At 60.4% G+C, this 24,459-nt stretch overlaps 1 protein-coding gene across 4 annotated transcripts; it reads right to left on the reverse strand.

The window, feature by feature from the left end:
* Positions 1–1,416: 1,416 nt before the first annotated feature.
* On the reverse strand, positions 1,417–24,459 carry D2HGDH (D-2-hydroxyglutarate dehydrogenase). Of its 4 annotated transcripts, none has more exons than XM_040637890.1 (10): positions 24,397–24,459; positions 23,123–23,490; positions 17,721–17,778; positions 16,867–17,006; positions 15,972–16,165; positions 15,293–15,461; positions 13,292–13,435; positions 9,760–9,902; positions 7,020–7,185; positions 1,417–2,568 (listed from the first exon to the last, which is right to left on the reverse strand). In XM_040637890.1, the coding sequence occupies exons 2-10, from the start codon at positions 23,478–23,480 to the stop codon at positions 2,309–2,311; spliced, it is 1,632 nt and encodes a 543-aa protein (XP_040493824.1). In that variant the 5' UTR covers positions 23,481–23,490; positions 24,397–24,459; the 3' UTR covers positions 1,417–2,308. The 4 variants fall into 4 exon arrangements, 2 of the variants coding, with proteins under 2 accessions (XP_040493824.1, XP_040493829.1); XM_040637895.1 differs by having other exon boundaries at positions 24,391–24,445; XR_005836879.1 differs by lacking the exons at positions 1,417–2,568; positions 24,397–24,459 and adding an exon at positions 8,822–9,076 and having other exon boundaries at positions 7,060–7,185; positions 23,123–24,035.

Consider the following 24,459-nt stretch of genomic DNA (forward strand, 5'->3'; position numbering starts at 1 on the left):
GCTGGCTCTTAGGGCCAGCAAGGCAGGAGGGGCAACCCCACAGCTGGAGTGGCCCAGGGCACCAGGCCTAGTCAGGCTCCAGAACCCACACAAGGCCACCGGTGGGGAAGGGAACCTTTTTAAATCCTGGCGGAGAACAGGAGGGGGCAGCTGGGAACAGAGAAGAGACTGGCCACTCTGTGTGTGCCCGTGTGTATGTGCGTACCAGACGTGTATGTGACATCGATGCACGGACTGCGTGTACTGAGTGTGCACGTGTGTGCACTATATCTATGTAAGAATTGTGTGTACTGTGTGTGTACACGTGTGCACCTTGTGTGCACTAAATCTATGCACGGACCGCGTGTACTGCGTGTGCACATGTGTGTACCATAAGTGTGTGCTACATCCATGCATGGACTGCATGTCCTGCGTGCATACATGTGTGTACCATATGTGTGTGCTACACCTATGCACGGACCGTGTGTACTGCATGTGCACATGTGTGTGTTTACCATATGTGTGTGGTACACGTATGCACGGACCGTGTGTACTGCATGTGCACATGTGTTTACCATATGTGTGTGGTACATGTATGCACGGACCGTGTGTACTGCATGTGCACATGTGTGTGTTTACCATATGTGTGTGGTACATGTATGCACAGACCGTGTGTACTGCATGTGCACATGTGTGTGTACCATATGTGTGTGCTACATGTATGCATGGACCGCATGTACTGCATGTGCATGCGTGTGTACCGTACACATGCGCTACATCTACGCAAGAATTGTGTGTGCTGAGTGTGCACATGTGTGTACCATACGTGTGCGGTACGTGTATGCATGGGTTGCGTGTGCTGCGTGTACATGTGTGTTGTGCATGTGCGCTACGTCTATGTACAATTGCGTACACTGTGTGCGCACACGCGTGTGTGTGTGCAGGTAGGTTCTGCAGGGCGAGCCCCAGGAGTGGGCCACTTCACATTCTGACATTTGGGGGACCAGTTCATCCTCCAGGGAAATGGAGGTTCCTCCTGCCACCTGCTCCCTATGAGCCAGTCACTGGGCCACCTTCTTAAAGCGACACCCCTACTCTAGCAGAAAACACCTAAAATCTTAAGCCTTCCAATACTTCATGCATTGTTTTCATTCTGCACAGTAACCTCGCTGAGTCATCCGACTCTCGCTGACAGTCACCTTGCACCCCCAACGCCCCCACCGCACAACACCAACACGAACCACCTCCCACAGCTCTAAGAAACCCACCGGAGGCCAAGCCCATGGGGTTTTCAGTCACTCGGCAGGGGGTGAGGACAGGGGAAGGGGTCAGGCCTGGGGTCAGTGTGTTGGCCCTCAATATGGGGGAACAAGGCACACGCACGCCCCTCACCACAGGCTTCACAAGATTTTTCTAGTAACAGAAGCAAGGACAGTGTCGTGATTAATTCCCATTTTACTGGAAGTTCATGAAAGCCAGAAAGAGAAAACATGTCCAGCGTGCAGACCCTCTCCACAGCCTCGGGAGCGGGTTAGGGTGCAGCAATGCTCCGAGCCTGTCCCGCGGTCAACACGCACTAGTGTACATCGGGGCTTCTCACCCTGGGCTCGTGGATGCTGGATGCAGAAGCAGAAGTGCAGACACATCTCCGTGGACGCATCACAACACACCACTAGGCTGAACCATTAACGACCAACCTCTGACAACTGTCTTCCCAACGGATGGGTCTTCTAGAAAATGGGGGAACGATGCCTTCCAGGGTGGAGACCATCCCTGTCGCTCTGGCTGAAATGTGGCCCCGGTCATCCACAAAGCCGCCGGTGACCGAGGCTGCTGGTCAGAGCTCCGAGACAGACTCCCACAGAGTCTGTCCCACGGAGCTCGTCACCTCTGCCGGGGACGCGCACTGCACGGGGGACCCCGTGACAGGACCACCCATGCCCCCTCCCACAGCTGCAGCCCACAAGCAGAGCGGAATGTGGCCTGGTCCCCGGAGTGGACAGAACTGCTTGCCCACCCGGACCACCCAGGACGTGCAGCAGGAGGCCCTCTCCCAGCCTGCAGAGCGGTGGACGGTGCCTGCGCACAGGCTGAGAGGGCAGACCGGGCGGCATCGGCAGCTCTCCGCTCTGCCGGCCCAACAGGACTGGCAGAGCAGCCAGGAAGAATCCCGCCCAGGGGCTGGCTCTGGCCCCTCCCACTGGTGGCTGGACCACCCCACCTGGTGCTGTTCCACCGGACGGAGTCCCACCAAGCTCACGCCAACCCTGCAGGCCCACCGCCACAGGCAAAACCAGGGTTGGACCAAGGCCCCTCCTGTGTCTCCCTGTCAGGCCTGGGCAGGCAGCGTCTTGTAGGGGTTCAGGATGCCCTTGGGGTCCAGGAGGGCCTTGAGCTGTTGCATGAGCCTCAGGGCCTCGGGCGGCTTGCTGTAGCCGAGGACGCCCCTCTTCTTGAAGCCCAGGCCGTGCTCGGCGCTGACACTGCCCCGCTGCCTGGCTGTCCACTCATACACATAGGGTTCCAGGGCATCCAGTAGCGACGGGCTGAAAGCCTCTGATGTCACATTGAGGTGCAGGTTACCATCCCCTGCAGGGACAGGGATCCTTGGGTCAGGCTGGGCAAGCTGAGACCCCCTCCCTGACAGCCCCCGGTCCTGCCCTGCCCTCACGGCTGGTTCCGTGCCTCGTACCACTGGTCACTGGCCCGCAGTGACAGAAGAGGCCTGTTGGTGACCACTCCAAGTCCTCCTCCCCTCCACCTGCATGGCCCCCTCTGAGGGCTCCCAGCTCACAGTGACCGACCACCCACCTGGCCAGTGAGAGCCCTGGGCTCAGACCACACCCATGGCTCTCACCAGACCCACACCTCCCAGCAGTGCCAAGGGCAGCCTCTGAAGACAGCTTCACATGCCCTGAGGGGCAGGGAGCCTCCTTAGCCAGCAGGAGGGGCTCCTAGAGGCTGGAACAAACAGAGCCAACCCCAGGGCAACACAGGGGGCAGGCCTGGGGCCTCTGACCTGGTGACCTCGAGCTTCTCCTGCACCACCTTCCTCCAGGTCTGTCAGATGTAGGGAACACAAGAGGGACCCCTCTTCCACCAGGGTGGTCCCACTGCTACCCTGACGGCAGAGGCTCCAAACCCCCACGGAGGGACCTGCACACCGTCGGCCAGCCTGGCACAGCCAGAAACCCTGCTGCCTCGGTGGTCCCACAGACCCCAGCGGAGAATGTGAGGATGGGAGAGGTTCCAGCCGGGGACCCCAGTCCCTGCCCCCACTCACACCCCCGCACAAGCAAACCACCTCCGACCAGGCCTCAAGTCACCCCCACAGACGGACCCCTGAGATATATGAGCCCACACCAAAAACTCCACCACACCAGAGAAGCGGCCACCACGACCAGCAGCCAGCAAACCTGACCCAAAAGGCTTCAGATGCTGTAATTTCCAGAAACAGAACACAGATGTTTCATAGTTTACAGAAACAACAGATGAAGAAGATAAGACACTGATTAAGCGGGCTTCTTAAGCATCTCAACCAACATCCTAGAAACGAAAACTACCCATCACCGAAAGGTCAAAGTCAACAAACAGGTTTTGACGCGCGTTACTCGCAGCAAGAGATGAATGACGAGGAAGAGAAACGAAACAGGTGATCTGAACGCAGCGCGGAGTCAGAGCCCGGCAGCAGAGACGGCGGACAGGGAGCCGCTGGGCTGTGGCTCCAGGAAGATTGGGGCAGGGGGATGGGCAGAGACACTTGGGGACAGAAGGGCAGAGACGTCTCCACCGCGACGCTCCGTCACCTCCTGTCCCTCCACAGGCAACGAGGCTGAGACTCGGGCAGAGGCCGCAACACCAGAACAGAGACGGACAGCAGGCGTGGCTGAGCCTCGGCCAGCACCGGCCACGCAGAACGGGAACACCGGCTCCGCTACGCGGGGCGGGAGAGAGAACTACAATACGCTCCAGGAGGGGCGCCCGGGTGGCTCAGCCGGTGAGCCTCCGCCTTCCGCTCAGGTCATGCCCCCGGGTTCCTGGATCGGGTCCCACGTCCTGTCCCGCATCCAGTCCCGCGTCAAGCTCCCTGCTCAGCAGGGAGCCTGCTTCTCCCTCTGCCCCTCCCCTGGCTCGTGCACGTGCTCTCTCTCTCAAATAACTAAATAAAATATTTTTTTAAATAAATAAAAAATAGGGACAACGGATGACAAACTGCATGACAAAGAAACCCCACCTGCATGCCGGCTACGAAAGACACGTTCAAGCCGTGAGGACGAAAAACGGTTGAAAGTAATGATAGGAAAGCCACATCTCAGGAAAACACTAAACGCAAGGAAGCCGGTGTGACCAGATCCAAGGCCAGAGCAAGTCCGGCGGTCAGAAGAGTCTGTCACGATGAGAGAGTCCAAAACGAAAGGACGGGTGCGACCTGCCGTCCTCAAGGCCGACCGAGCCGCTTCTGACTGCCGCTCCGTAGCCGGGGCCCGCGGGACGCACCGCTCAGACGGCGAGTGCGGGCCGGGGGTCTGTGCGCACGCTGGCGCCCCGGACCACACAGAGCACATTCTCCGCAAGGACTCGTGAACCGCTAGGAAAACCGACCGAGTGGAACACGCAGGTGGGACCAAGACTCGGCTCTCCGGTGACGATGCAAAAGACAAACCAGCAGTTTTAAAAACAGCTAGAAACTCCTGTAAGTTTAGAAAGTCACGTTTCTGCCTAACTGATGGGTCAGAGAGACGAGAGTGGGAGTCAGAAACGGTGGGGTCGCAGCAGGGACGCCGGCGGCAGCGCACACAGCGGGGGCTCTCGGCAGCCGAGGCAGGCTGGCCTTGCCCTCCGCCCCGTCCACTCCCCAGAGCCCAGGGCTAAGGTCAGGGTGGCAGACAGCACAGAAACCAAAGGGCAGCGGACGGCAAGGACAGCCGGCAGCCTGGGGGCCAGGAGCCCAGAAGCCCAGCAGGCGGCGCAAAGCGCCAGACGCCGGCTCCCCCGCGCACCCTCCGGCTGAGTGCACAGACGCGAGGACACCTGGGCCCCTGAGCCAGAGTGACCAGATGGCTGTGCTGGCTTCACGGGGCCCCTCGCAGCTCACGCGGGCTCTGACGAGGTGGCACACAGGGACACTATTTAACAAGAGCCACGGTGGGGTCGGTGAGACTGGTACTGGGGGGAATCTAACCCCCGCGACAGAGCAGAGAGGCTGGAAGCCCTGAGGACTCCCGAGGTTAGAGGCGCTGCAGGACGCAGCTGACCGTGGAGAAGACACGAACACTGAGGACAGCGGTGATAACACAAAACGAGACGGAAAGCAAAGAACAGCCGAGCCGAGCGCCCATTCCTGGGAGGGACTGTAGGATCCACGAGCACACAACAGACTCAACGAGGAAAGACAAGAGGAACAGACCCAGTCAGGACCGAAAGGGGCCGCCCCACAAATGCCGACGCGACGCAGGAACGAGAGCACGAGGGACAACTCCGTGCCAACGCGCGTGAGATTTTACACGAAGTGGACAAACTCCCAGAAAAGACAATGACGGAAACCAACCCAGGCAGCTCGGACCGCCCGCAGCTACGGAAGAAACTGGCCTGTGGTCAGCCCCCTGCTGCCCAACACACAAACCCGTCGGCCCAAATCTTCACCACAGCTGCCCCCAGACGGCCAAGGAGGCAGCAAGGCTAACCAGTCAGACCCCTCGGTGCCCAAGGGAGAGACCGCCGCCACGCAGCTGTGGGGTGATGCTGGCGTCCAGCACGGACACAGGGAAGGAAGGGACTTACAGGACAGTACAGCCCAGGACAAGGCCGGGAAAACCCTGCACAGAACACAGGCACGCAGACCAAACAAGACGCAGAGGACGTGGCCGACCTGCGCAACCCCAGGACCACAGCCCCCCCCCTGCAGAAGGCGGCCTGGCGGGAACGGCCCCGCTGACCCCAGGGAAACTGGCCCGGGTCGCCCCGCCAGATGCCAAAGAAGCTCTCGGCAGGCAGAGTAGGGGCCCTAGCTCCCCCCTGGCCAGGGGGATGCTGCGCTCAGTGCTCCCCGAGGAGGAGGACCGGCCCACGGTCTCCAGCTCCACACCCGCGGCCCTCGGTGAAGATGCCCGTCCTCCACCCCCGCTCAGGTGCCCGCCTCCCAGAGGCCACACCAGGCTTCCTCCCCAACGCTGGGTTCGTGAGCCCCGCATCTCTGCCCGCCAACGTTCCCGTTCAGATTGTCTGACAGTTTTTACTTTAACGTAGTCCAAGTTAGCACCCTCCTCCCAGGGTTCTGCCTCCCGTGTCGTCCTGAAGAAATCTCCCCATCTCAGTCACACACTCTCCTACCCCCTTCTCCAAATTTCAAACGTCGTCCTTCACAAGGGAGAGTCTAATCCGCGTGGATAGCACTATTTGGGGTGCAGACGGTGGGTGCCCCGAGCCACGGACTGTCCTCACCGTCCTCGATGCCGGACAACCTCCCACGTCCCCCCCACCCTGGGGGTCACTGTCACACACCAAGCATCCCAGACGCGCCACTCACGGGAAAACCACCCGTGAAAACTGTCGTGACGACAAGTGTTCACAGATGCCAGGACAGGGTACGCCTGTGCCAAGCCCCTCACCCCATTTCTCCAGATCTTCCCCCATCTGCAGGAGGGAGCACCTGAACCCCCTCATACAGACAGGCTGGAGGAGGCTACGGGCATGGGGTCCTGCACCCCCCTGTACACGCGGCTTTCAGACGCCCATTCCAAGGGCTGCCAAGAATTGAGAGGGAGAAACGTTCTCTTCCAAAGAATTAATCACTTAAAACATAAAGCTTGATTTTTCTGCAAAAAAAGAATGATGTGAAACTAGTTTTCAAATGCTTGCACCTGGCGAGGGGGAGCGGGAGGGAGCCTGTCAGGGTTACCACAGGCCAGGCTGAGCAAGGTGCACCGGGGCAGCCGGCCAAACACAGACTGTTTCCAAAATACCCAAAGAACCATGAAGACGATGAGGGTTCTCCCAACAACCAGGATCCCCCATCACCGCCCGACCCCACAACAGCTCACCCAAGTGGCCATAGCCCACCACGTGCTTGGCCCGCGAGCCAAGGCGGGCGCGCAGGTCGGGCACAAGGTCATAGAGCCTCTCGGTGGGAAGGGAGAGGTCGTATTTGTACACGTAGCCGTCCCGGCTCAGCGCCTCTGAGATCCTCTCCCTCAGGGCCCACAGCGCCTAGGACAGACAGAAAACAGACCAAGTCAAAGGGGGCACCGCGAAGGCTGTCTGTGCTGACGGCAGTTAGAACGCTGGTGGCCTGGGGTGAGCGGGAAGGTCACCGGGGAACTTTCCAGGTGATAGCAATGTTGTGTCGTGACAAGCATGGGTCTCTGATCAGAGAGTCCGTACTGGACGAGGCCCCAGAATGCGGCCATGGCTCGCCCTAGGACACACCGAGGGCCTCTCTCCAGGAGGACGGAGGACACTCCGGGTGGCGCAGTTGGGAAAGGCTGGTCAGGGCTCAGGCAGGGAAAATACTGCAGACAAAGGGGACGGGCCACTGGGCCCTGGACTGCCCGAGACACACGCGGGCTGCGGGGGGACCGGGGAGATGGCAGCTGGTGCAGGAATGTGAGGTGGGGGTGGGACTGAGGGGGCCTGGGGAGTGGGGGGAGCACCACATCACTGCCCTTCCAGACAGAGCCGTCCGTGGCTTACTGGCTTGGCTGCCTGACTGGTCACAGTGGACACTCGCAGTCCTGGTCACGGAGCAGAGGAAATGGTGCCCCATGTGCCACCACTCTGCTGTGGGGCTGGCCCCTGTCCCGCCCTCCACAAGTCCCCTAATTCAGGAACCGTTATGGCAAAATGTCCACGCGGAAAGGACTGGTTCGTCCTGCTTTTCCACATGACCACAGTGCCAGGACCGCCCCCAAAAGAACAGCAACAGCCCCTAACCGCCACGGACAGCAGCCAGTGTCTGGTCTCCCCAGGTCTCTCATCCACTTTTGGGGTCACTGCGAGGTCACTCTGTGCCCACTCCCCGACTCTCTGCACCCAACCTTCAGCAGCTCCCGCCCACCACCTTCCTCACACACCCAGGCCAGCAAGGACCCCGCACAGCTGGCCGACCCCGAGCTGGACCCCGAGCTGGAGCACTGCAGGGCCGTCCTGCCGCCCACGGGCTCCTCGCCGTCCATTCCTATCCGCCACATCCCACCACAGCCAAGACCTGCTCTCCCCTTGCCTGCCACCCACGCTCTCTGCTCATCCCACATCTCCAGAATGTTCTGGAACAGGACAGGCACAAGCGTCTTGGGGCCCCTGTGCTCCTGCAAAGATATCCTTGAGACCTGTTCCTGCTTCCCTCCAACTTTGCTCAAAGGCCCCCTCGGGGATGTCCCCCCGCCCCATGCCACATCCTGCCCACCAGGGCAATGCCCGTCTGGGAGGGAAGCCAGCCCAGCTGCTCTGGTGCTCCGGGGTCGTTTGAGAACGCCACTGTGGAAGCAGCGGTCCAGACCAGGCAGGGACCCGCGTGGGCGCACGTGGTAGCCCCACGCCGCCCCACCGCAGGCAGCCGACTCACAGGACTCACTGTGGCCAACGAGCCTGGAGAGCGGCCTGCCCGCTCTCAGCACAAGTGTGAGCGCCAGCTTTCCTTCTGCCGGGGACGGGGCTGCTGCCCAGGCACGGGCCGGCACGCAGCAGGGGGCCTCTGTCCTCACAGCCCCGAGGCCAAGGGTTGCTCTCACTCTCACTGCTAACACGCAGCGTATTTAGGAAGAAACAGAGACAGACGTGGAGACACGGTTATGGGTCCTGGCAGCAGAGAACAGCACCAAGCCCGTCCCGGAAGTGAAGGACTTACCCACGTCCCTCCGGCTGGCACAGACCGCGCGACACTGCAGGAGATGCACGGGACACCCCTGCCCGGTCCTCCCTCCAGCGGTGAGGTCACCCAGTGGGGACAGTGGAGCGGGGGGCGGGGCAGGGGACAGTCAGGTCCTCAGTCCCCAACAGGACGAGACTGTGGCGTGAGGCCCTTCATCTGGAGGTGGGGTCGGACACACTTCAACAATTGGAACTCCTTACACTTGATATTTACCAAACACGCGAAAGAACCCTGAAGAAGGTTTAATAATGAGGTAGACCAAGAAACCCAACAAGTCCACCATAAAAGCCAGCCTGGGACCCGGCTCCCCACTCAGCCCCAGGGGCGCCCAGATTCACATACAGCCCCACGTCCACCCTTGACCCTGCCCCTGCCGGCCACGCTGCACACCACAGCCCCAGGGACCACGGAACACAAATAGGGGACGGCAGCTCCCACCCCCGGGCCCCCCCGCGATGGTGACGATGGCTCCCAACACCCGGGCCCCCCCGCGATGGTGACGGTGGCTCCCACTGGGTGGCCCAGTCAGCTAAGTGTCCAGCTCTTGATTTCGGCTCAGGTCATGATCTCAGGGTTGTGAGATCGAGCCCCGGGTCAGGCTCACACTCAGTGGGGAGTCTGTTTGACATTCTCTCTCTCCCTCTACCCCTCCCTCCAACTCACGCTCATACAGTCTCTCAAATAAATAAATCTTTTTTAAAAAATAAATTAAAAAGAAAAGAATAAAATAAGATAAAATAACATATAAAACACCACTGATAACGACAAGGACCTAGAAGCACGTTTCCCAAGAGGCAGGACACCTGCTCACGTCCAGACACCACGCGCTCCGAGCTGGACAGGTGGCAGCGTGCAGACATCCTGGACCAGCTGAGCGCGAGGGAAGCAAGGAGGCCCCAGCAGCACACACGCACCTTGAGTTTCATCTGGTCCGTGGCCACGGTCCCATCCGTCACCAGGCCGGAGCTCAGCACCTGGTCCAGGAAGTCACTCAGCTTCTCGGCATCGTGCCCCGCTCTGGAGCCTGAGGTCTCGATTAGGACATAGAAGGGACTTTCTGGAAGGCACAGAAAGCAGGACGAACAGAGGCAGTCGGACAGAGCTAGGACGGGTCTGGGTTAGCCTGGCTGAGTGTCTCTGATGGCCCTTGTGTGGCCAACAGAGCCCAGGCAGCCCACAGAGCAGAAAGACTCTGGGCTTTATCTCCAGCGGCTTAAAAATAGGTCTTTCCTGGGGCGCCTGGCTGGCCCAGTCGGTTGAACGCCCGACTCCTGATTTCAGCTCAGGGCATGTCTCAGGGCTGTGGGATCGAGTCCTGGGTCGGGCCCGTGCTCAGTGGAGAGTCTGCTTATTCCTCTCCTTTGACTCCTGCCCCTGCTCTCCCATGCGCTCGCTCTCTCTCTCTCAAATAAAGACAAATCTAAAAATAAAAATAGGTCCTTCCTGGGGTGCAGGCTGGCTCAGCTGGAGGAGTGTGCGACCTGACCTCAGGGCTGTGACTTCAACCCCCACACTGGCTGTAGAGATTACTAAAAAAATAATCTTGAAAAATAACGAAATAAAATAAGTAAAAATAGGTCTTTCCCTGGAAGAGAAACCACACTCTGCAGAAACACACCAACAGCCTTGGGCAGCCACGGGCACCTGAACGGGGGTGTGGGCAAGGAGGCCCCCTCACAAACCGTGGTGGTGGGGAGGCCACGGGCCGAAAAAGAGACGACCGTGCCCGTGATGGCCTCTGATGCCCACAATGCTTAGCGCTACGTGCAAAAAGGCATGATTTTACCCAAGCTCGCTCTCTTCTAAAGCTTTTTAAAAATGCATTAGGAACTACAGAAAAATTTTAAGCTTGTCTCTTTTTCAAGGCTACTGTGAATTCATTTTCAACTTACTGAAATCAATACATGAAAACTCACCAAACGCACAGCTCTTCCTGTAGCACTACATAAAACGTGACTTCCAGAAAAACACTACAAGCCTGTCCTACTAGAAAGACAACAAGCGTTTCCCAGATATTGGCATTTTTCCAGGCTGAAATGTAAATTCTGCTCTTTAATTTATCATATGTCCTGGAAAACACTGCAGGTGTTTCAATTTCTATTGGCTCCTTTTCCAATTACAAAAGCAAAACACGCTTATAAAAGGGGATTTGGAAAATAAAAACAAGTAAAAATGAAAAAAACGAATTTCCCAGCCTGCCCAGTAAGCGAGTGTGTTTCAACAGCGCTCTTCCCCGTCTTCCATAGTCAAGGAGATCTGCACACTGAAACCTGCCCAGGACAGCGGGGTGGCCTGTCCTTTCCCCTAAACATGGTATTAGGAGCCGTCTTCCCACACACATGCCCAAGGGCCACAGAGTGATCCGCCTGAGGACCCTCTATCCGCCCAAGGACACTGTTCACCCAGGGGCCCTCCGTCCGCCCAGGGAGGCTCTGTTTACCCAGAGACACTCCATCCACCCAGGGACCCTCCATCCGCCCAGGGACCCTCTGCCCGCCCAGGGACCCTCCGTCTGCCCAGGGATGCTCTGTTTACCCAGGGACACTCCATCCACCCAGGGACCCTCTGTCTGCCCAGGGATGCTCTGTTTACCCAGGGACACTGTCCACCCAAGGACCCTCCGTCCGCCCAGGGATGCTCTGTTTACCCAGGGACACTGTCCACCCAAGGACCCTCCGTCCGCCCAGGGATGCTCTGTTTACCCAGGGACACTGTCCACCCAAGGACCCTCCGTCCGCCCAGGGATGCTCTGTTTACCCAGGGACACTGTCCACCCAAGGACCCTCCGTCCGCCCAGGGATGCTCTGTTTACCCAGGGACACTGTCCACCCAAGGACCCTCCGTCCGCCCAGGGATGCTCTGTTTACCCAGGGACACTGTCCACCCAAGGACCCTCCGTCCGCCCAGGGATGCTCTGTTTACCCAGGGACACTGTCCACCCAAGGACCCTCCGTCCGCCCAGGGATGCTCTGTTTACCCAGGGACACTGTCCACCCAAGGACCCTCCGTCCGCCCAGGGATGCTCTGTTTACCCAGGGACACTGTCCACCCAAGGACCCTCCGTCCGCCCAGGGATGCTCTGTTTACCCAGGGACACTGTCCACCCAAGGACCCTCCGTCCGCCCAGGGATGCTCTGTCCACCCAGAGACACTCCATCCACCCAGAGACCCTCCGTCTGCCCAGGGATGCTCTGTTTACCCAGGGACACTGTCCACCCAAGGACCCTCCGTCCGCCCAGGGATGCTCTGTCCACCCAGAGACACTCCATCCACCCAGAGACCCTCCGTCTGCCCAGGGATGCTCTGTTTACCCAGGGACACTGTCCACCCAAGGACCCTCCGTCCGCCCAGGGATGCTCTGTCCACCCAGAGATACTCCATCCACCCAGGGACCCTCTGTCTGCCCAGGGACCCTCTGTCCACCCAGGGACCTCTGTCTGCCCAGGGACCCTCTGTCCACCCAGGGACCTCCATCCACCCAGGGAACCTCCGCCCACCCAGGGATGCTCTGTTTACCCAGGGACATTGTCCACCGAGGGACCCTCTGTCCACCCAGGGATGCTCTGTCCACTCGGGGACCCTCCATCCACCCACGTGCCCCCCATCTTTCCAGTGGTTGTATCACGTCTTCTTTACTACTGGACGTTTAGACTATTTCCTGTTTTATCGTACTAAAAGCAGCACCACCTCAAAAATTTAGAACATAAAGATCTTCCTACATTTATGACTGCTAGGGACTAAGTTGTGTTCCCCCCAAATTCCCACAGTGAAGCCCTAACCCACCCCAATGTGACTGTATTTAGAGCAGGGACCCATAGGGAGGTAATTAAGGTCACATAGGTCATAAGGGTGGGGCCCTGATCCCACAGGACTGGTGCCCTCAAGAAGAGGGAGAGCACCAGGGACCGCCCCCGACACATGAAGGCCACGTGAGCATACGGCAAGAAGGGCGCGGTCGGCCCGCACCAGAAACCGGCCGAGCCGCCCCGCGAAACCACCACCATTCCAGGAGGATCTCAGAAGTGAAAATACCAAGATCCACAGCGGAATGCTTCTCTCCTCTGGGTGCGTGATGCCAAATCGCTTTCTGAAACGCTGAATCTGAGTTCTACCCGCTACGTCGGAGAGAATGTGCTGTGGGCCTCCGCGGGCTGGTGGCTCCTCTTAGCTGAAGAGGAGCATTTCTGACCAGTGCGTTGTGGTTTCTCAAAGACCCTGGAGCTCTGGCCCAACTGGCGGCATCGACGGAACCAGCTCTGGGGGCACGTTTACGACGAGTGTAAGAGAATCACACGCTTGGCCGTTACGGCGACGCTGGAGCAGCGGAGATTCCACAACTCCCTGCCGCTTCCCACTTCGTGGCCAGGACTGACGGCCTGTGAGCACCCCTACGACCCAGGGCATGAAGGCAGAGGAGGCTGCCGGCCGCCCGCTGGGGGTCAGTACCTTGCACTGGGCTGGCGAGGCGCAGGTGGCGCGTGACCAGCCACATGCACTCGGCATCCATGAACTCGTACGCGGACAGGATCTCCCCCAGCAGCCCCTTGCAGGTGGTGAAGGTCTGCAAAACCTCAGCAAAGCCCGGACAACCTGCAAAGGCAACAGGACCTCAGGCACAGGCACCGGAGCCCCAGCCAGACCCACCCGGGTACCCGTAAAGCAGCTGTGCCAACCGGCCCCAGCGGGTGGGGGTGCTGGCAAGCGGGGCGGCCCGCGGAGCAGCAGAGCTCCGCCACAGGGAACACGCACTGCCCAGCACCGCGCACATCACGGGTGGTGACATTAAGAAGGAAATGCCCGTCTGAGAACCCACAGCACTCAGGAAGGTGGCGGGAACCAGAGGGGCTGTGGCGCACACACACGGCCAGAAACGGGGTTGCGCTGGAAACGGCTTCGCTGCATTTCTCTCAGCACAGTGAGCACTCGCGTTTCCAGCAGCCCTGGGTAATTCATTCAACTTAGGCAATAAGGAGAGGGTCTGAGGTACCCAAGGCCCGGGGAGCTGGCCGTCCAGCGGCTGGGGGCAGATGGGAAGGGCCCAGGACACCGACCCTGCGCTGGGGAGGGGGTGGGACGCATGGGGTCTTTCTCGGTGAGAACGGACGCACTGACAGGCCCTGTGGGTGTCAGGGGAGTGTGTTCACAGAGCGCAAGGCCAGAGGCAGACGCCTACTGTGCACACCCGAGGAACACGTGGCGGTCCCACGGCTGCAAGGCGGGGCTGGTCGTGGGGGGCTCGGCCGCGTGGGGCCCACAGTTTACGGGAACACCGGTAAACGGAAAACAGACGGGAAACTACCCAGAATGTGACACGGGTGTAAGAGGGTGGAAACCGTGGGAGAGAGATCAAGAGGACAGACTGCAAAGTTGTGTCGTGGGTCCGATCGCAGTCCCAAAGGGAGAGGAAGACGGCACAGATGCCTCGAGCTGACAGGACACCCAGCCTCAGGTTTCGGAGGCTCAAAAGATCCGCGGTAAGCTGTGCTCTCATAGGCAACAACCCAAACCACAGACGACCAAAGACAAAGAGAAAATCTTTAAAGTGACCAAAGAACAAAGCACCAGAACCATGGAGGGCGGCCACGGAGGGCAGCCATGGAGGGCAGCGGGCCTCCCAAGGATCCACCACGCAAGCGCGGGACGCAGGTGATCTTCAGCAGCCTCACTTGTGAACTAGCGGCAGTGTCTTCACGAGGGAGGGGAGTGAAGGCGTCCCGGACGGGCCAGCAGTGAGACCGAGGCCGCGCTTGCAGGGAGCACGGTCCCAACGCAGAAAGGCACGCCGAGCGGAGGAAACAGCACATTCGTGAGAAAACAATAATTACAGCCAGGGAGATTAAAGAGACCATAAGATCCCGCATCCTGCTGTAGGTACAAACACCGCTGAACGCACCGAACAGACGGCCTGGGGAGGTAAGCCGCCCGTGGTGACTGCGAGGAGACTGGACGTCTCCATGGCTTCTCAACTAGCAGAGGAGACAAGGCAGGAGACGGAGCCACAGGAAGAGACGCAAGCCCATGTTCACAGTCTGCTGGAAGCAGAGGACCCAAGGGGCAGCTGGGGAGCCCTGTGGGGTCAAGGGGGCTCCGCACGCCAGAATGTCACAGGATGCACGGTGCGTCAACAGGGACAGTAGGGGGACAGGGCGGGCATGTGTTCCTACGGCTGTGACCGATTCAGGAATGAACACACCAGAACTGACACCGTTTCCCTCAGAGCCAACGAACGACACGGGGTGGCAGAGCTGAGCCGCCAGTTCCGCCACAGAACAGTGTGTCCTGCCCCCAGACGGGAGACGGGAGAGGTCCATTGCAGGCCTCGCTCTGGGGGCACCATGCCTCCGGAAACAGAGAAGCCAGGAGAGACAGGAACGGCATCCCTCGTGTCAAGGGCAGGGCATCTGGGGGGTCAGGGCGCCAAGTGGTGCACCCGGATGGACTGCCTACCGAGGAAAGCCACGTTCACCGCCCTGGGCTTGGGCGGACACTGGATGGACACAGCCGTGATGACCCCCAGCGTGCCCTCCGACCCGATGAAGAGCTGCTTCAGGTCATAGCCTGTGTTGTCCTTCCGCAGGGAGCTCAGGCAGTTCAGGACGGTGCCGTCGGCCAGTACCTAGCCAAGGAGGAGAGAAACAAGGCCCTACACATGGGCCCTCACGGACGCCCCTCTCCTCCTGCCCCCACGCCCGGGGGGCCCTCAGAAAGCAGAGCCAGCAGGACTCCCACCCCAGTTGCAGGCCCTGGGGTGACCCCAGGCCTGAACGCGCCCAATCGGGCCGAAAGAAGGACTCATGCTCCCACCCCCAGGGAGCTCAGGGCCCAAAGCAGGGCAGCGGGGAGGCTGGGCAGAGGCCGTTGCAGAGAATCACGCTGCGCCAGCCGCACCCTGTAGACTCCTCATCCACAAGGTGTCCGACCTCACCCTGCACCACCCCAGCCATCCCTGAAACCCAGAGGGAGTGCCCGAGGGGGCAGAGACCCCACAGAGCCAAGCCGAGTCGGGGCCCCTGCGGAGACCTCATACGCTGAGCACACTCGGCCCTGGGAAGAGGCTGGGGGAGCCGGGCCCCTCGGACACGGGCACGGGGGACACAGAGGAAGGCGGGCTGGCACCCCTGCTCACCACTTCCAGGCCCAGGACAGTCCCGTGAAGGGAGCCGTAGCGCAGAAACCGCAGGCCGCCTGCGTTGGTTGCCACGTTTCCCCCGATGTGGCAGCTGCCCTTCGCCCCCAGGTCCAGCGGCATGACGAAGCCCCTCTCCTCCACGTACCGGCTGAGCTCCTCCAGGACACAGCCCGCCTGGCACACCAGGGTCCCTGCCGAGCGAAAGCACAGCCGCGGGGGCTCTCAGCTCGGGAGGACCCAGGAGACCCACCACGGTGTCTCTGCGGGGGTCAGCCGCCCGGGACAGGTGTCCCCCTCAGAACCCGGACCAAGGAAAAGGAGCATGTCCCCCAACCCATCCCCCAGAAGTGACCTTCATGATTTACCATGAAAACAGAAGAGAAACTGATGCGGCAAAACTGAAGAAGAAAGTCTGACCCCAACACACACAGTCTTGTGGAGGGAAGGGAAGAGAGCATCGCTAGAAAGCAGTGGCTCCTCGCCTGGGGGCGATCCCACCAGGAGGGCACGTGTGACGACCTGAACACATGTTCGCTTCGGGGCACTGCTGGAACAGAACTACGGTGCCCAGGAGCCCCCAGCACAGAGAATGACCGCCCCAAACGCCCTGCTGGAGAGACAAAGCCCCGTGTTGCTGGGGCCGCTGAGCGGGAAGCACCTCGATACTGTCTCGTACCCCATCCTTGCACCCCATTCACAAGGGCAGAAAGGGCCATCCTGGTCAGAAAATGTCAGAGTCGGGGGGGCTGCAGCAACAGCCCACCCCCTTCACTCAGTCCCGCAGCACAAGCCACCTGAGTGACCAACTGGAGAGCACCCCCAGGGCAGACAGAGCGGGGCCTCTCCTCCCCTGCCCGGGTCCCCCCGCCGCCTGGCCGCAGTGCGGGCTTACCGGACACGCTGTGGAAGCTGATGACCTCGTTCATCAGGGCAGTGGACAAGATGATCTCATCAAAGACGGGCACGCTGCCCCCCACCATGCCCGTGTTTCCCCCCTGCGGGTTCACGGCCAGGTTCCTCTCGTGACAGTACCTGGGACAAGCACAGGACGGACATCGGGGCCCCTTCTCTCCACCCGCACCACCATCCCTGCAGGATATGCTCCAGGCCAACCCCAGCTGCGAGCCCACCGAACCCCGATTCCCCTTTCCTCCTGCCCGTGGCCTCCATGGGGGCATCCTTGGTCCCCGTGCATGGCCGCGAGTCTGAGGAGGCCCCGGTCTACCACCAACCGGCCCTGAGCCCTGAGGCTGCACGTCCTGGCTCACAGACGGGGTGGCACCCAAGGCCAAACGCCCCGAGAGGCCACGCCTCTCCCTGCAGAGTGCCAGGCCCAGCAGCACCCCCTGCTGTTCACCAGGAGCAATGCAGTCCCCCACTCCCGCGTGTCCATCAGAAACGGGCCTGGAAGCGTGAGCAGCACCTAGACGGCCCAAGGCAGAAGGAAGAGAAGCCCCCACATCACAGACACACTGTGACGGCAGCTGACCACACCGGGCAGAGAAGGGGAAGCCGGGCAAGCAAACCTCACTGGGGGCTACCTCTGGAGGGAAGACACTGTTTGCTTTCCCGGTTTGTTTTCTTTACGTTTTCTGTTTTCCAATTTTTCCAAAATCAACGTGAGTTTTACTGACGTAGAACAATGAAAGGGTGCTGTTTGCAAGAAAAGGCCTGTCTCCCTCCTGCTGCGGGCCCTCCCCAGTCGCCCGCCGCTGCTCCCTGGGCCCCGCGGTGCGGGCTCCTCACCTGAGGATGTGAGCCACCTCCTGGGAGGTCCGGGGCCTCAGCAGCACCTTGCTACAACCTGCAACACCAAGGAGCCCGTTACACACACAGAGGGCAGCGCTCAGTCGACCCCCGCAAACCTCACGGACACGGGCCAGCTGTCAAAAACGGGCCCCGCCTCCCGCGGCACAGAGGCCACGGCACGCATGTCCAGGCCCACGTCCACGGTCAGGGGCACCTGCCTGGCTGCTCGCCAGGAGTGACCCTGTTTCCCTCCATTACTGCACATCTCTTGTGGGGAGACACTTGGGCCACGACCTGCCGCGGCTCGAACCTGCACCCACCACAGCGACAGATGACCGGCTTTGCCCGAAGGGGCTCAGGGTGGTTGCCAAATGGCAACGTTCCAAATCCATCCCCCCACCTGTGTTTGGCACTTGACTTTCCACCGTGGGGGTGGGGGGGCTTCCACCCCCCTCCTGTATGTGTTTCATCAAAGCCACGTGTGCTCCCGGCTCGTTGTAAGTGCCAGGGGATGGCTCTCAGCTGCGGCGATTTACGGGACGCCCGCGGGTAGCCGGTGGGAGCCCCTGGACGCCAGCCCGCTGGTGTTCCCGACCACCGCCTCCCCGACACAGGCAGGCTCTCTCTGCCCTTCTGACTCTGTTCCCAGGGAAGAGGCTTCGGGAAGGCAGGAGGCACAGGGCACCCCCACCGCCCCATGTCGGTGACTTCTCATGCGGCTTTGAGCTCTGACTGCAGTTCTTAGCTTACGGTTTTTTTATGAAGGGCTAAGTTCTGAACACTCATAATCCTTGTTTTAAATATAATTTAATCATGCAGCTGCGGAACCTAAGTTTTAATAATGGCTGTGTTTCACGACCGGCTTGATACAAAATTCTAACAGTTTTTCGGTAACCAGCTCTCCCAGCACACCCCTGCGCCTGAGCCTCCGGGAGGCCCTGGGATTCTAGTGTCCGCCTTAGGACACTGGCCGAAGGGAGGCAGCTGCGGACGTGCTGCTGGCTGATGACTGCATTTGCTTCTGGAACGTGTGGGAGGAAGCAGGGAAGGGATCTTCAGGCAGGCTGCCCCCGAGGTTCACTGAACCTCAGCCATGCCCCGGTCTCCTCTCTCATGTGCACGGAGCCGCGGAACCTGAGGGACTGACTGGAAGGAACAGAAGGGAAAACAGAAGCGGGAAAGGCTTCAGTGCAGAAGGAACAGAGCCAGAGCTCTGGAGGGGCCAGGTCAGGGAGGAGCTGAGGCTGCAAGCTTCCACCTCTCTGGCCCTCGGCTCTCGTCCTTCCGCTCGAGAAGGGCAGACTGAGCAGAGGGGGTGGGGGACAGATGCTTTCACTGGTCTCAGCAGCACAGTCCGCGCTGCCCACACCTGCCACCTGCCTCTTCTGCCCTCTTGGCTTCCCAGCAGCCCTCGGAGGGCTTCACTCACGCGGGGTGCCACTGGGCTTGGGGTACGGAAGGGCCCTGCTGGGGCATGGCCTGTCACCCGTTGCAGCACGCACACCCCAGCACTCCCAGCCGGCTGTCCCCCTGTCTTCCTCCCGGTGACCACAGTGCCCAGTTACGTCAGGGTCAGCAGACCCCACGCGCAGGCCAAGCCCAGCCCGGCCTGCGTGTATAAGAGGAGCCGTGTGGAAACAGTTTGAGGCCTGTTTACTTGGTTGTGGCTGCTTTCAGACAACGGGCTGTGGCAGAGACCCAGTGGCCGGCAAGCCCCAAACCTTCCCCATCTGAACCTCTGCAGGACGCTGCTGACCCCGACAGGTGAGACTTTCACCTCAAACTTGTGTCCTGCCTCTTCTCTCCCAGCAGCCTGTCCTCCGCCCTGGGCCAGCTGCTCGGCCCAGGGGCACGACACCCCATCCCTGGAACCTGGGCTGAGGGTCTTGCTCCCCAGGCTCTGGGAACGACTTCTGGCTTGCTTCCTCCCACCCCTGGGCAGCAGTCCCTGGGCCCTCCCTGTCCTGCCTACTGGGGGACAGGCAGCAGTCACACGTCCCCCCTCCCACAGCTCCCACTGCCTCCCCCAGCCTCACATCAGCAGCGCCCACCTGCTTCTGCACGGACCCCACTGCCTTTCCCCGCAAGACTGTGGCCCCTCCCTGGCCCGGGTCCCTCCACGCCTGCCTCCTGGCTGACTTCACGGTGATCCCCGTTTCTCACCAACCTACCAGATCATTCCCTCCCACCTGATTCACCTGCTGCAACGGCAGGCTCGTCCAAAACCAGCCCTGAAAAGGAAAAAAACGTCTTCTCTTGACCCCATCCCAACCTCCCGCCCACCGTCCCCTTGACAGCACATGCAAGACGGGGTCACGTCTGCCTCCCAAGCCCCCATGGACGTCCCTTCCACAGGATGGACAACCTCCTGCCACGGTCCCCAGCACGGCAGCTGCTCCTGACCTGGCGACCCCTGGTGACCCCTGGCGACCCCTTTCTTCACACACGCACCGGGTTCTTCTCAGCCCCGGCCACACCTGCTCACCCCCACGGGCCATAGCGGTCACCAGCCTCCTCAGACACTGGTGCTGCCCGGGCCCTGCCCTGGGCTAGCTGGCTCCACAGCCCAACAGGCCCCTTCATGCGTCCATGTGGACTTGTCCGGACCCGAGTTCTGGTTTCCCCACAGAGCGGCTCCTCCTGCCATTTTACTCAGCAAATGGAAGGCCAGTTCTGCAACTGCTCCGGCCGAGGGTCCCTGCACCCTGGCTCATCTGACACCCTATTTGCCCAACAGCACATCTTGGACACTTCCTTCCGCACGCACAGAACCCAGTACCATTTCACCTGACCACCCCTCGAAGACTCATGCTCTCCTCCCAGCTTCCACGACTGGGGAGTGAAAGCTTCCTCCTGACATGGCAGCCACAGTCAGACCACGGGCCCCTCTCTCCTGGCCTCCTAGGAGCTCTGTTACTAGCACTCACACGGCCCTCGAGGTCTCGATGACCTGGCCCCTCACTCTCTGACCTCCCCCTCATCCATCCACTCCAGCTGTACATGGGTCTCAGGGCTCCCCAAACACGCCAAGCATGGTGTTGCTCAGAGGCTTTGCATTGGGTATTCCGGTCCCAGAACACCCTTCCAGACAGCTTCCCCAGGCTCCAAGGAAACAGCCTGTGCTGGGGGACTCTCCTGGGCGCTCGTGTCCACCTGGCATGCAGCCCACCCCCTGCTCATGCCACTGCCCCTCGGGTGAGCCTCCTGTCCATCTTCACGTTTGGGACCCCCAGCCCTGCACTCAGTGCAGACACACAGAGAGGTGCTCACTGAAGTTTATGGGGTCCGCCCATGAGCAAGTGATCTCATTTTTGGACAGGATACCTATTAACAGTTTCCATTCCAAATAAAATCCATTTTTAAGAAAACTGTAAAATCCGAATCAGCTTTTACTACTATATTTTCTATAGAACTCCAAGATTAAAATGTTAAATGATTGTAAGTTTAGACACACTTTCTCCCCAAAAGAAAGCCACAGAAACAGGTTATTTAGACAAAAAGTGAACAAACTACTTCAACAGACACCCCCTGGGCAGCTGTTGCGCACTCAGTCCCGCGGATTCAGAGAGGAATAAACCCCACTGCCACCCTCCTGAGCTCAGGGTGTCAGCAGCCGGGGGCGGGGGTCGTCCCCACGAGCACACAGACACAGACCCAGCTGCCAGCACACGGCCAACCGCTGTCCAGGGAGGGGAGGAGACAGTGTCGGTCCCAGTTACAGCATGCACTTGCTCTGAAAGCCCCAGCGGAAAGACACCCCAAGCCCTGAGCACCCAGCACACTGGTTCTTACCCCTGAGGTGAGAGCCCCATCCCCAGCTTGTGGGGTTTGGCGCTCAGGCAGCAGCACCGAGCCAGGATTGGGGCCCAGCTTGGCTGAGCCCAGGGTGCACCGCAGGAGTGGGGAGACATCCCCCACCCCCCCACTGTGGGGTCCTGACTTAGCAGGCAGGGTGGGGCTGGAACCCCCCCAGTCTGGGCACTGGGCCATAAAGAACAGTCCGAGGAGGGTGCCTGGGTGGCTGCATCGGTTAAAAGTCTGCCTGGGATCGAGCCCCGCGTCAAGCTCCCTGCTCAGTGGGGAGCCTGCTTCTTCCTCTCCTCCCCACTCCTGCTCTCTCCCACTATCTGTATCACTATCTCTTCGCCATCTCTCTCAAATAAATAAACAAAATCTTACAAAAAAAAAAAAAAAAAAAAAGAACAGTCCGAGGACTTCGAAGGTCTCCGGCCCCTGTCTTCCCTGTGAGTAGTGAGTCTCTGTTATCTGAGCCCACACCCTAACTCCACGTGCTCGAGACGGGCTATACCTCCAGGCTGCAAGCTGGTCTGGACCCTCCCTTGGAGTTTCTCCCACCAACGCCACAACATCCCCTTGACTGCTCCTTCGAGTCCCACGTGCGCTGGCTCCGTTGCTGCCTGTGGACCTGGCTGCCCGGCGTGCCCTGGCATTACATGTTTAATACGGAACTTTGTTGTAAACTGGCTGTCTTCTCCTCTCTTTGACATTCTAGCAAGAAAATCGTATTGGTTTTTTGTAATTGTCTGAATACACAGCTTACGTTATCTCTGAAAACGTTTCAGGACAGAACACAGAGTGTTACAAGATCCTTCTTATGGGAAAGGGTGTGCTGGGTCTGGAAGGCTGAGCATCCCCAGGGGGGCGCACAGGCCTGTGCCACTGCAGACAGGAATGTTGGGAGGAGGGAGGCGTGGGCGGCCAAACCAGCAGCCCTGCATCTTGCCCTAGGGAGCGGCCATGGGTGGACTGGGCCTCCCAAAGTATGTCTACATCCTGTCCCTCGGAGTCTGTGCACATGACCTTATTTGGATAAAGGATCTTTACATACATGATCAAGGTAAGGGTCCTGAGATGAGACGGTCCTGGATTGAGGGAGAGGCCAGGTGTCCTTATAAGAGAAGCAGAGGGAGATCTGAGACACAGACACCCAGGGAGAGGCCACATGGAGACGGAGCCAGACACGGGAGTGAAGCGGTCACAAGCCCGGGGGCGCCTGGAGCCCCCAGGAGCTGGACGAGGCAGGAAGGAGCCTCCCTGAGCCTCTGGAGGGAGCACGGCCCGGCCTGCACCTTCACGTCAGACCTCTGGCACCCAGACCTGGGAGACGGTCGGCTTCTGCTGCCCACAGTGTGTGTTTCTCTGTCACAGCAGCACATCCCTCAGAGTGGCCAGGAGGCCGTTTTATCTTTCAATTTGCAGGCGTCACCCACCACCAATAAACTCCTTCGAATGCAGTTCTCAAAACACTTTAAAACCACAATACAGCTTCTCTTCCGCACAAGAAGGTCTATGTGCCAGCTACCCCGTGCTCCCCCACCCAAAGTCCATCACACGCCCATCTTCCTGACGCGGTGTGGTGTGGACAGACCCTCACTCACCTCGGACCGTTCTCAGCCAGTCCACATTCGAAGCCTCCAACACCTCTGGGTCTGTGATGACCCTGCCGGGGACGATGCGTTCAAAGGCTGCCAGGTCGTCCTCAGACACCACGGAGAACGGCAGCCGCGTCACGGGGTAGCGCTCCTGGGTCAGCACCACCTTGGGGGCACTAGGGGGTGTGGAGGAGCTGCTTCTGCAGACCAGGGGGCTGGTGACTGTGGCCCTCCAAGGGCTGAGAAGGCTGGGGGCCCCCGACACCCCTGCCCATGTCCTGTGCTGCACAGAGGCTCCCCGAGCGCACGCCACCTGCCGCCGGCAGAGCCACACCAGCTGCCTGGGCACCAGATGAGGCACCATCGCTCCTGCCCTAAAAAGCAAGTGAGAGGACCTGTAACTCTGGAACACTACAGAGAGGGAGCCCAGCGCCGCCCAAGTCCAGGTCTGGTCCGGGAACCGAGGTGTCTTCCAGCGTGAGGCACTGAGGTTTTGGCGTGCGGGAGAGGCGTGCTGGAGGGCACGCGGGACAGAGGCCCTGGGCGGGCTGCCCTTGCGCCTGACCCAGGCACGGTTTCCCTGCAGGACTCCCCTCCGGGGAATTCACTGGGCTGCCTCGCTGGCTGGGAGCTGGCTGAGTTAGATTCTAACATTTGCAACAACATAGCTCCCTTTTAACCCCTCCTGCTTCAGGACAAAGCCAGGGTCTAAGGCACTAAAAGGGACGATGCCACTGAATCATACAATTTTAAATGGCTGAAATGGTAAATTCTATGTTTTATGTCCATGTTGTCACAAGTTTTTAAAGTGCAGAAATTAGAAACAAGGGTGGAGAAGGGAAGCTTCCCTGGCTGCCCGCCGCGCTGCAGGCCGGTCCTGCACCTGCACCCGCTGGCCCGCACAGCCTCCCGGGCGAGGGCACAGGGCACAGGGGCGCGCCCCTCCGCCGGCTACTTCGCACCCGGAGCTCGGACCACCCGAGCCGGAACCTGGGGCGGTGCTGCCCGCTGGGTTCGCGCCCGCCCCGTGCGCCCGGAAAGTGAGCGCGCCTCCCCCCGCGCGACGCGGCCGTCGGGGCAGCCCACGGGGCCGAGGGCCGGGACCCGGGCCGCCCACGCCGGGGAAGGGACGCAGCCCTGCGGGCTCGCCCTCAAGGACGGCCTCGACGCGCGCCGCCCCGCCGCCCCGCCGCCCCGCCGCCCCGCCACCCCGCCACCCCGCCACCCCAGCTAGGACCCCTCGCTCCAGGCCCCCGGCGGCCGCGCGCGCGTACACTCACGTCCGCGCCCCCGGCCCGCCGCCGCCGCTAGCGTTGCACGGCCCAAGCCGGGAGCGACTGAGC

Source organism: Ursus maritimus, unplaced genomic scaffold, assembly GCF_017311325.1.
Source record: "Ursus maritimus isolate PB19 unplaced genomic scaffold, ASM1731132v1 scaffold_1, whole genome shotgun sequence".
NCBI classification, from domain to species: Eukaryota; Metazoa; Chordata; class Mammalia; order Carnivora; family Ursidae; genus Ursus; species Ursus maritimus.